This window comes from Sminthopsis crassicaudata, chromosome 3 (assembly GCF_048593235.1).
Source record: "Sminthopsis crassicaudata isolate SCR6 chromosome 3, ASM4859323v1, whole genome shotgun sequence".
Classification (NCBI taxonomy): domain Eukaryota; kingdom Metazoa; phylum Chordata; class Mammalia; order Dasyuromorphia; family Dasyuridae; genus Sminthopsis; species Sminthopsis crassicaudata.
The window spans coordinates 575,065,267-575,078,851 of NC_133619.1; the positions used below are offsets into that span (position 1 = coordinate 575,065,267).

General features: G+C 32.1%; 1 protein-coding gene across 1 annotated transcript in view; it reads right to left on the minus strand.

Moving 5' to 3' along the window:
* Positions 1 to 13,585, minus strand: part of COG6 (component of oligomeric golgi complex 6) — a 115,715-nt gene that overhangs the window by 64,769 nt on the left and 37,361 nt on the right. The window contains 1 exon segment of the mRNA XM_074304848.1: positions 11,626 to 11,719. Within this exon segment, the coding sequence (XP_074160949.1) occupies positions 11,626 to 11,719 (94 nt within the window).

Below are 13,585 nucleotides of genomic sequence, written 5' to 3' on the forward strand. Positions count from 1 at the left end.
CACTTTGTAATTGTGCTATTCTGCTTCACTTCAATACAATTTGTACACAAATCAAGACATCACCACATGATGTCATTTGTCTTCTTCAAAAACAAAAAACAATGAAAATTGGCCCTTCTCCATGTTAAAGAAAACCTCTTCTACCATCATTTTTAGTTTCATTTTCCCATTTTATCCAGCAAATGTCCCCACTAATTACTGCCCCTTTCGTTCATTTATTTTCAATCTCTTCCTAACTACTGTTTTCATTGTTTACAAACCCGTCTCAATCTCCTCCATTCTTTAAAAACAAACTTCTCCAAACGCTACACCTCATGGTATTAACATATCTTTAATGGTATATAAAGAAAATGATATATTACTGAATTATAAAAAACAACAAATATGAAGAATTCTGAGAAACATTGGAAGACTAAGATAAAAAATTATATGAAAAAGTAATAAGATAAAAATCTTGCTAAATTGACAATATGAATTACATAAATATACAAATAAATGTATAGCTACAGAACTACTCATTCAAAACTAGGTACAAGCCTATTGAAATACAGCACTGAAATAATGATTTAACACATTATTTGTAGGACATAAGATATTTCATTATCTACTAAGGCTGAAGCTTCTTGTATGTTTTACTGTTTAAGAGAAAAATGGGTCTAGATATTAATCATTCATCCAGTATTTATTAAAAATCCAACAAGTATCTTAAGAATTGTTGGATATCTAATCCCCAATTTATTTTAAATAGACCCAAAGTTGGGAGAATTTACTAATTTTATGATCAAGTACTGGAACTCTGTCTTCCCAGAAATCAGCTGGAGTCAGGATAATCAAGTGTCTTTATTCTTGGTCTTTTGTGGTCCTGGTCAGGGGATTAGATCTAGCAATCTCCACAAGTCCTTCCTCTCTCTCCAGGAGAATGCCTCAATTTCCTCCTCCTACTCCACCCACACATGTCACTTCCCCTTTTTTGTCCACACCCACCGATCCAGTCAGCACCAAATAGTTGGGGAGGGTCATCCTTCAAACATGTTAATAGAGAATTGTCCAACTGGCAATGATACTCTCACATGCTCCATTATCCAAGTGCATTTGCACAGTTCTAGCCCTTTAGCTTAAAAAATGTTCTTTGAAAGCAGGGCTGAAACCAACTAGATGAAAATTTAAAAGACACAAAAGTGTGGCCCTTGGTTCAAAAACTTGCACAAATTAGGGACTACCTGATTTAGTAAATGATACAGTGCTAAATAAAGGTGATCTTTTTTCTTTTCATTTTAGATTTTATCTACAAAGATAAAAATCGACTGATAATATTAGTGCAAATGAATAACTGGGCACAGGTCATGTAGCTAACAAACATATTTCTTGCCTTAAAGAATACTGAGAAAATAATTTCAGAACAATGAGAAATATATAAGAATGCAAGAACTTCTCCGTTAGATTGACTAATCAATTAAAGGTACAAAAGTTTAAAATGTTCCAAATCTCATCTTTCTTTTCTAAACACATATGCCTAGTATTTGCAACACAGTGGGAAGGTACTAAGTTGATAATGGAAAAATTATTAGTGATGCCAGGGCCAATACAACAGCAGATGTCCAGACTTCTTGGAAAAAATCTAATCTCTCAAGGGAAGTATATGAGGAAAGGTACTAAAGGAAGGAGAAATATAACTAGAAATTGCTGAGAATGGCTAAATCTGTCAAATGCAGTTTTCCCCTCAATTCCACACTTGTATGTGATATTTCAAGACCAGTTCATTTTATGGATAAATCTGGCAAAATTATTTATAGTGGTCACATAAATTCAACAACAATAGCACCTGAACACAAATTTTCACATCTGTGATCAGAGCTTGGAATATAATGAACTCTGCATTTCTGAAGTAGTGTTAAAATGATAACGTTTCAAAATTTTTCTGGTTAGTTTAAAAAGAGAACTAGTCTTTCTAATACTCTATTTTGTCTAATGTAAAAACCTATATATCTGTTTAAGAGTGTCCCAAAAATCTTAGTACAGACTTTTGCTATATCCTGTAGAGAAAGAAGATAGATAGGAAGGAAAGTACATTTTTAATTAAAAATGAAGAGGGAGTGAATTTCTGGGAACAATACATTTTTACATCTCTGAAAATATTGAAAATCTATTTCAACCATTGAAGTATGTTTCTTTTATTTTTATCTTTAAAGATAAAATGAAATTATTTCTTTATGTGCTATTACAGAAATAAAAAAATTCAAAATAATATTAGGCTTGCTATATTATATAACAATGGATAAATTGTTTACAACTTACCTTTTCATATTTTACTTGAAAATGCACCATGAGGACCAAATATTTAAATTCTATTTTCTTCTCTGTACATATAGGTACATGTAATTATTATGAGATAAACACAAAATGAGTTTTCTAAAAGATAAATCAATTCTATTAACTAATTTAAATTTATCTTTGGTTTGGAAGATTAATTACAGATAATGGCAAACAATCTCATTTTTAAAGCTCTTTTTTTCTTGATAAAATTAATCATCTGCCAAGTGCTTGTGGCTTGCTATGAAAACAAATATATTTAAAATTTCTATTTCTAAACATACTGATTACTATGACTAAGTTCTACACAAATAAAAGCAACTAATCTGTGGGAAACTATTAGGTTCTCTAGAAAATTTACTTTAAATAATGATGAAACTAACATAAACTAGGATTGAATCTATAAAATATTATGATAGAACAAACAGAAAGCTTATGCTAACATTTAGCTTTTATTTTCCTGGAAACCAACAATTTTCTCTATCATTTCCAATTTTGCAGCAAAAATAGATAGATCCATGCATTTTTGTAGCAAAAATAGTTAATTTACCTTTAAAGATATATGAAGATATTTGAAATATCTTTTCCCATAGATAGCACAAAACCAATATAGAGACTTTGTGTAGATGTCAAATATACAAAATTCCATTTAATATGTGGAATGGTGAAATTATATTAGATTCTAAAATGTTTAGACTAAGATTTTTTTTTTAAAGACAGTGGTTTTTCTTATAATTATTAAGTTCCAAGATTCCTTTCAATTTTATATCTGTTTTTATAATAACAAAGGCAAAATGTAAGTTTGATAAATGACAATATATTTCTCAACATTATTTTAAATGGATGGCATATATAGTATCCTTTAGAAAGCAACAGAGAAAAAAGAAAAAATGCAAAACATCACATCTTCATTTTATAATAAAAAAAACCTCTGTGCATTGTATCTTATTGAAGAAAATATCTGTTTCTATTTGAAATTAATTTCATTTTAAAAACTTACAAAAAACTGAATATAGGACTTTTTTATTAGGACTCTGACATTTAATATTATTTCTTTGAATATGTCTGATATGTATGACATATATGTAGACAGAAATGTAATCTTAAAGAGCAAAATTTTATGCAAATTAATATTTTATTTCTTCCATTATAGGAATGATTTATGGACATGAAGTTCAAATAGTGCCATCTTGTGGCTACCTTAGCACTTATCACTTATGTTTTATTTAACAATAAGGAATATGCTTATACCAACTTGAAAGGCCCAGAAGGATCATGGAAATTATAGGATTTACAGCTGAAAAGGTCCAAATGGATCACATCTGGTTCAATCTCCTTAGTTTACAGAGAAGGAAACTAAGGTTTGATCAGAAAGCAGAAACTACTTATCCAGTGTCACATCAGTAGTTAATAAGCACCAGAACCAACACTTTTTACTCCAAAATTAGCTCTTTTCACTATACCAACTAAGCTGACAAGTATATATGTCAGTCTCAGCTTGAAGATCTCTGGGGGCAGAAATGGGTTTTCTTTTGGGACACCCCATTCCACTTATGTACAAGCAATAATTATAAGGAATCTTTATTTTATATTCAGCTCAAAGCTACCTCTCGACAAATTCAATCTCTTTTTCTTAGCTGTACTCTGGGGAATCAAGTCAATAAGCTTAACTCTATCTCTATGTGATAGTGTTCTAATACTTATAGAGAAGTATAGCCTCAGCTCCCCTTTAAGTTAAATAGCTCTGTGTATTTCAATTGATACAGGTATGGCAAGGTTTCCAACCCCCACCCATCACAGTCAGCCTATTCTCATGGAATCCTTCCGCTGAGAGCACTCTAATTTGCAGAGTCCTTCCTAATATTTGAGCTTCAGGACTGAACAATTCTCAAGACATGATCTGACCAGAGTGTAGTGAAACCTCTATCAATTTGGACACTTTGTTCCTATCAGTCCATAGTAAGAGTCTAATAAATGCTTGTAGAATACCAGAATTATGGCTGTTATAATTCATTTTATAATGAGCTTTATGGAAATCACCTTTCGTATAAGGAAAGGTTTGCAATGTTTGTTTCCATGCTTGCATGCATGTTTGCAATGTAGGACTTTTTAAACTGTAATTTATATTCCTTTTGTGAATGCAAGCTAGACAGACGATAGTAGTAAAATTGTAATGTTCTGTTCTCTAAATTGTAATCATTCTCTGGGAGCAGGATTCTTGGGGAGCTTCTGGGAGCAGCCTTCATTTCAGTTCAGTTTCAATAATCACCTCAAATGCAGCCAGGAGTTAAAGTCCGGATCCTTTATTTTGTCCTTCAAAGTTTTGAATCTTTTTCTGGGGCCCGGTTAGCTTTAATAGAGGCCTATCTCTCTCTCCTTGGTTCAGAGAGCTCTTGCTGCTAGTCCTTTGTCTCTGCCAGCTTCAGCCTCTTGTCTTCCCAATGTCTCCAGCCAGCACAAAGGTGGAAGTGGGAATGAATCTTGACTCCACCTCTGAGAGTAGAATTGTGGATTTCTGTGGGCTTGTGAATCTTCTGGAAGTCAATCCTAGTTGTGAATCTCCCAAAGTCTCCTTTGGCCCTAAGAGCTTCTTGCTTATATGTCCCACACTGAGTACACACCAATCATTATATCATGAGGAAACCAATATTTGTTGTAGGATTAAATCAATGCTAAACTAGATTTAATCACTGTCTCCTCAATTCCACTCAGTACCTTGTTTCAAGTTCTGGCCCATAACATCTCCTTGTAGGATCAGATCAATCATACTGAATCATGCTAAATTATATAATTATTGTCTCTATCCTATTTCAGTGACTTAGCATCTTGTAAAGAATCCTAACAGAAAATACATATACACATACATACTTACACAAATAACTAAATACTGTAACCCTTACATGAAGTACTGAACAGAGCACCAAGCCTAGTAAAAGAAAAACTGAGTCTCAGATATGTACTAGCTGTGTGATCCTGGGCAAGTCATTTACTCTAATTTGGCTCAGCTTCCTCACCTGTAAAATAAGATGAAGAAGGAAATGGCAAACCACTCCAGGATCTTTGCTAAGAAAATCCTAAATGGGATCACAAAAAATCAGATACTAGTGAAAAACAACTGAACAACAAGCATTAAAAATCATCAAGTGAATATTTTCTAGGTCTCTTTAGGGTCTAGAGATTGGCTCAGGAGAGATTAAAAAAAATATATATATATATATATATATATATATATATATTCAGGTCACAAACCTAATGATAAATCTTTATTCTTTATTCGGTTATGAAGCCCATTAGGAACTAATGACCACTTGTACAGAGGCGGGAGCCCTTAGGCTCTGGGAATGTTTCCCAGATTCCAAGCCAAGGCCAGGAGAGCCAAGGTCTTTATCTCTTTGAGAGTAGCCATAGAGTGAGTCATTCTCTCATTCTTTGACTCCCTACTTTGCCCTTTCAACCAAATGCAAATCTTGAGGATTTTGAAACAAAAATGGGAACAGAAGGTACAAAAATGATCACTTTATTAGCAATCACAACAGAACAAAATCAATATTTAGGCTGGATGGTACAACAAAAAGAGAACTGTCACTAGAGCTAGAGGACCTAGGTTTAAATCCCACCTCGAATACATAGGCAGTCACAATCTTGTGGGCTTCTGGTGCCAGTTTTATAACAATAGGAGGGTGGGATGGATTACATGATCTCCAGTGTTCCTTCCAGCTCTAAATCTATGATCTGATGAAAAAACCTAAATTGACAACAATTCACAAATATTCAGTAAAAAGGTTTATCATATCAACAGTAGAAGCAAGTCAATATTCACTAAAAAGAACTAAAAGCATAAGGCATATAAATATGGATATAAAAGAAACATTAACATTAACCAGCAATATTATTAAATGTATAAAATACCATTTAAATGTATATATAAATAAATATATAAAATATACATGTGAATAAAATAATAAGCACAGAGTATAGCTAAGTTATAACCTTGTCACCATCAAAAACTGGCTCTTTAAAAGAATTTGATCCATGTCTCTCTCCACACAGTTTCTATTACTGGGCTTAGTGAATTATAATTCACAAAGATCACAAAATACATATATGTAAGCAGAAGAACAAACTGCACATGATCACTACTCTATGACCAAGAGAACCAAGAAAAATTAATAGATGTTGTAGATGGGATCTTTCCTGTATAAAAAAAGAAAAAGCCAAGAAGCCATTATTATTGCTGCTCCCTAAATTCTCCACAAACTAATACTTAAGTTGCTCAGATAGCTAACGGAGACCTACCTCAAGATACAAGCTAAGAACTTTCACCACTACCTATCTCTAGTTTTCCGAAAATCCTTATCAATTCTAAAGAATCTTAGAATAAATCTAACTTGGAAACATGCAGACTCTTTTCCTTTATTAAAGAGTACACTTTTGTCACAAGAACCCATATTTAGAAAAATATTTGCCAAAAAATGAATAAATTAAATGGGCAGGAGAAATCCTCTTTTTAGTTTGAAGAGAAACAATCCTCAGAAAACTATAACTAGTTCATCCTATCAAGGGAGCTTAATCTCAAATTAACTTTTTTTGATTGTCATATCATACTGCTGACTTATACTCAAATAAATAGTGGACTAAAATGCCCAAATCTTTGGCAGATAAATTTCTTTCACATCATTCTTTAATCTTGTATTTGCACAAATTATTTATAAATCCAATCTTAGGATTTAATATTTATCAATATTAAATGTATTTTGATTAGTTAGAACTTTGCTATCTGCCAAAATATTTTTGAATCTCATTTCTGTCAGGTCTAGCTATCTGCTATACTTTTATATTATTCTAAATTAGTCAAGTTTTCATTCATACTCAAACAGAGCTGTGATCTCATCAATTTGATTGCTCCATTATATAATGAGGACTACAAAAAGCCATTCCCTAATAAATAAGTGATCAAAGAATGTGAACCAAAAAAATTTCAAATTAAGAATTGCAAACCATCAATAATCATATGAAACAATGTTCCAAATTGCTAATAATAAGGGAAGCACAAATCAAAACAACCCTGAAGTTTCATCTTCACCATGCAAATTGGCAAAGATGACAAAAAATTTGGAAGAATCAATATTGGAGGGATTGTTGGAATATATAATGTTAGTGCATTGCTGATGGAATTAGGACAACCATTATGCAAAGCATTTTGTAATTAAGCAGTTAAAAATGATCAAAATATCTATACTCTCAGAAATCCTACTACTTTGGTTTTTAAAAAAAGTCCCTACATACACAAAAGTATAATGGTGTGTATGTGTGTGTGTGCACATGCGTGTGCTAAGTCTGAGTAAAATACTGCGGAAAAAAAATAGATGTCCAACCATTTGGGAATAACTGAGCAAATTGTGGCGTAGAAACAGATTATTAATGAAACATTAAAAAAAACCTGATGCATATATAGAGAAGCAAAGGATTACTTATGTAAACAGTAAAAATTTAAGTAAAAAAAAAAAAAGAAAGGGTAATATCATAATCAAATTAACTGTCAAATCTATGGATGAGGGAAGAATTTATGAACAAAGAAGACCATAAGAGGCAAAAAAAAAGAGATTAATTTTGTTTACATGAAATTTAAAAAGTTTTACACAAACAAAACAAAATACACTCAAAATCGAAAGGAAAGTAGAAAAAAGGAAAACTTTACAGCAAATTTCCCTGATAAAAAGTCTCATAATGAGCAAATTTATAAAAACAAGAGACATTTCCCAATTAATAACTCAAAGGATAGAAACAAGAAGTTTTAAGAAGAAATCAAAGCTATCAATAATTACACAAAAAATACTCTAAATCACTAATAATTAGAAAAATGCACATTAAAGCAACCTCACATCTACTAGATTGACTAACATTATAGAAAAGGAAAATAATAATTGGTAGAAGTGAGGTGGAAAAATTGGGACACTAAAACACTGTAGGTGGAATTATGAACTAGGCTAACCATTCTGGAAAATAATTTGGGACTATGTCCAAAAGCCTTTAAAATGTGCATACCCTCAATCTAGTAATATCATCATAAGCATGCATTCTATATCTATATCCCAAAAAGATCAAAGGAAGAGAAAAAGAACTCATGTATATAAAATTATTTATAACAACTATTTTTTGAAAGAAATTATAAGATGGATGGTTTCAGAAAAATCTGATAAAACTTAAATGAACTGATGCAGAGTGAAGAGAGCAGAAATAGGAAAACAAAGTACATAGTAACAGTAACATTGTAATAATGATCACCTGTGAAAGACCTAGCTATTTTGATCAATACAATGATCCAAGACAGTTGCAAAGAACTTGATGAAAAAAATGCTATCTACCTCTAGAGAGAGAACTAACAAACTCCTATGTGTAGATTGAAGTATGTTTTTTTCACTTTATTTTTCCTGCCTTTTATTTTTTTAAGCAACATGGCTATTGTAGAAATTTGTTTTAGATATATAATATAATGATCAGATTGCTTGTCCTTTCAATAGGTGATAGTGGGATTGGAAAGCAGAAGCAAATTTGGGATTCAAAAATTTTAAAGTGGACACTAAAATAAATTTATATCTATCTATATATAAAATTTTTCAAATTTCCTTTGCTATATAGGACTGTTCTTAAATGCCAAATTTAGGTGATGTAAATACAAGACATCACTAAAATTTTATTTATTTATTTATTGCTAAGTCAATATGACTTGTCCATATTCTCCTATCAGTTTGTCACAAGGGTGCACGTTCCCCAGTTCCTGAAGACTTTCTTACTTTTTTTTGAAAGCATAAGATTGCCAGTGTAGAAAACCTAAATTTACTTTATCACATGGCCAGTCTATTTTCTTTTTTATTAAATTTCCCTGAAGACATCCCTTATCTAATTCTCCAAAGTACCTTATTTGTTAACATGTTGAAACCTTCTTATATCCACTACCTACTTTTCTATTGCCCTTTGTGTAATACCTTTAATTCCTCAGAGATTATAATGCTCTATAACAAGAAGCTATACTACAATGTCTGCTTAATGTTGGTGTTGAAAAGATGCAGGGTTTGTCGGAGAGAAATTTGGAGGCCAATGAAGGAGCTCTACAAATTCCTTAAAACTATCTAGCTCACTCTTCTATCTAATTCTTAAACTAATTCTCTTTCAAGGATCTAAAAATCATTTTTATACTAAATCTTTGACTTACTTTCCAAGGGAGGAGAGATGGCAGCCAAGGCAACATGAATGTAAAATTCATTTGTTAAATTGTAAAGGGGAGAAAGATGGAACATGGAAATAGCAGTAACTCATAAAAAAGAGAGAAACAATAGAAAATGAATCCACTTTAAAGAGAGCTTGGTAAGAGAGATACATCTAAACCATTTCCATATCATTACACAACTACTGAATGGGATAGGATCAAAGTAGAGCCTTAGCTCACTCCACTAGATACCTGAGTTAGAGGTCAGTTACTGAGATCAATTGAAAAGTATTATGTTATAGGTATTGTGTTAGGCCCTAGAGAAACAATCTCTAGGTGCTTCTCAACAAATGGAGGAAACAAGCATTTATGTAAATACATACAACATAAGTTAATAAATACATATATACCCAAGACACTTAAAATATAAGGTAGTTAGGGAGAAAAGGGTATTAGCAGTTGGGGAATCAGGAAAGGCTTTACATAGAAGATGTGTTTGAGAAAGAGAAGGTCTCAATTAGACAATGAGGGAGTGTATTACAGATAGGGCATATGACAAGTATGAGGACCCAGAGACAACAAATGTAATATTGCATGTGAGGAACAAAAAGAAGGTAAGTTTCCTTATACTGCTAAAAGGTAAAATGTACATTAAAGAGAGGAATACTGAATGAGAAAGGAAAGATAAATTAGGAGTCAGATATGGGACTTTAACTTTAAAATGAACAAAGAGTTTATATATTTTATCCAAAGAATAATAGACAATGGAATTGGTTGGGTAAGGGAGTTATAGTTAGAGCTTATAGAAAATTATGTGGGCAGCAATGTGTATGATGGACTGTCATAGTGAAAGACGAGGTGAGGAGATAAGTTAGTAAACCATTATAATAATCAAGGCAAGAATTGATGAGGGCATGATCTAAAGTGGTGATAATATGAGCAGAGGGAATGGATATGATACAAGAGATCTTATTGAAGGATAAACAGAAAAGTGTGGTAACAGATTCAGGAGAAAGACGAGCTGGATATGTATTCCAAATCTGCCTACCTAAATCAAACCAGGACATTGAGAGACATCATTTTGGAATGATAAGGCATACACTAAAAGAAGGACTTTTTTCTTTCATTATGCATCTTTATCTTAAATATTGTTCTGAAAACCTGCAGTTCACCCTTAGCTCAAATGATACAATCCTTCAAATTACCTCCTTTCTTCCCCATCTATTTCTTGGAAGCAGTTTCCTCACAGCCTTATTACTTTTTTACCACTATTTCAAGAATTTATAAATTAGCCTAGAATAAGAAAGTAAATACAATATGTCTCACAAGTGTTAGTGACTTTTTAAACTTAAGCAGTTTGATTTTGAGATTTAGTTTAAAATAATAATATAACTTAAGGGACACCTTGTATGAGCTTAACTATATATATGTATTACTAAATTGAAATAACATATGCTTTATGTACTAAAAAGTACTTGACATAAATATTGCCATCCAAATTAATTATCAATCAGTGCATTAATTATTAATGTATATTAGCTTGACATTCATGAATACTTCATTATCAAGTTATCCTTAGAGCTGTTGCTATGGATTCATAATATAGGTGAAACAATATTAAAATAAGGTGCTTTATATCACATCCCAGGTATACTTTCCTTACCAAAAAAATTCTCATCTACAATAGGAAATTCTATTCTAAGATTCCAGCATTAAAAATTATTTGGTATGGAAATACTTCCTATGTCTCCTGACGGTATCGAGGTGCTCACAAAAGTTTTGGCAGGTCCTATTCACCAAAGTTCAGGGATAACCTATCTATAGCTCTATATCTTAGCCATTTGGGGATCAGCTTAGCTGTGTTCAGGCAGGCTCACTACCAGCTGGGCCAGAGGCAATGAATTTCACAGCAACAGAAACTCCCAAAGATCACTTCCTAAGTTAAAGATGTCATCTGCATCAGAGCAAAAGGACCCATAGTGACGAAATTACAAAGCCTTACAAAATTGACATGTCTAGTAGTAGATTGAGTGATAGGAATGAAAAATAAGCTCTTCAAAAAGGAAAAAAAAATCACTATTTAAGAAAGTCAGGAAAATGTCACTTACTTATATAATACAGGTCTGTCCTGTAGGGCTTCCATTGCTTGGGTAAGTACTGGAGCTATGTCACATGATTCTTGTGTCAAAGTCCTGCATTCACCTAAAAACAATCGACTCCATAAATAGCATATATAGTAACTATTTTGAAGAAAAGTTGAGCTCAATAATATGCCACATTATACTATAACTTTAGATGTCTAATTTCACATCAAACTTTACAAATGATTACTAAGTTGATTAAAGACTACACTTTCAATTAAATTAAACTTCCAAACTTGTAATCAATATCAAATTATTACATAAGTTTAGATTAACACAAATGCAATGAAACATATTACAAACTTCCACTTGAAAGCTAGTCAAATGGGGGAATTTCAAATCTAAGTTTGTCAGATAATAAGGCATTGTGGAAATTACAAAGCATTATAATGTCTTGCTAGCATAGCATGAATGACTTGAAGTCCTGCCTGCCAAACAGAAGACAGAACTTTAAAACAAAATGGATTTAATGGATATATGAACAATCATGTCTAACTGGTAATTAAAAACATGGTCATAAAATAGGCTGAATTATTTTACTCTTTAATTTGAAGAGAAATGATATTTTTTCTTTCTAATTCAATTCACTACAACCATTATTTACTGAGTAGCTTCTTCAAAAGAATATATGGCAGTTTAATATTTGTTCCCAGTGCAGTCTGGTACAAAATAACAGTTAACTAATTTTTGTTTGCTCGATAGAGTATACAAAAAAATGTAAGATATGGCCTTACCCATGAAATGTCCAAAATCTAAACATAGGCATATGAAAAGTTCAATAAGAAAAGGTTTGAACAGTTATTAGCTATTACCATAGACAAATCACGTTACCACTCTATGCTTCAGTTTTCTGAATGTATAATGAAAATGGGATCATAGGGTGATACATACTTTAAACTGGATGATATCCTAGATGCCATCTAATCCAACCCCCTCTTTTACAGATGGAAATTCTGTAGTTCAGAGATTAAGAGATTTGCCTGAAGTCTTATAGACAGTATTTAGCAGAGCAAGAAACTAAACTCAAAGTCCCCTGATTCAAATCCATGGCTTAATTTCCCTGTACCACTGTGCCTCCTTAATGATAGAATTTTATAGAGCTTTAAAGTTTTCATAATTTCAACAACTATAAAAGGTAGGTAAATACTTTCATGTCTCTGCAAAATTTAAAGAACTAGAGAAAAATGGGTTAGAATTCCATATATACAAGTCATAGTATATTAACTATTCAATAAAATTTATATAGTTATCTGTATATACTTTTCAATATTAGATTTTTAACATGACCTAACAAGCACTTCTTAAATGCCTACCATGTGTCAGTGACTAGATTAAGCACTGGGAATACAAAGAAAGACAAGCTCATTCTCTGTCTTCAAGGAATTTATAATCTAATAGGGGAGTCAATATGACAACTATCTACAAACAAAAATATACATAAGGAAAAAGTAGGGAAGAAAGGCTTCTTGCTGAAGATGGAATTTCTGCTTAAACTAATCTTAATTATTTGTCATTTATCCCCTCTATGTGTAGAGGCCAGACTATTTTCACATCTTGTAGTCCATCATTTAGGTCTCTGGTGGATCTCCCAGCTATCCTCACCTGACTACATAGTATACTAGGCAACTTAAAAAAGTTCTGGGATAACAAATTTGGCCCTGTACCAAAAGAGTACAGAATCCAGGAAAACAAGATAATTCTGTGGTTACCTCAGCAATTTACAATTGTTCTGAGATCTTTGGAACATCTTGTTCAGGCTGAAAAACTATAATTATCACAGTCATTGAAAATTTTCAAGGGCACATATGGAGAATACTGTCCTCTTAATATCAAGCCCTATCCTGTATGGCAGTGGTTGTCTGATCCAAATATTAACTTTGGGAAGTTCCCAAAATGCTTCCATCATTGGGTGCAATAATGCAAGTTA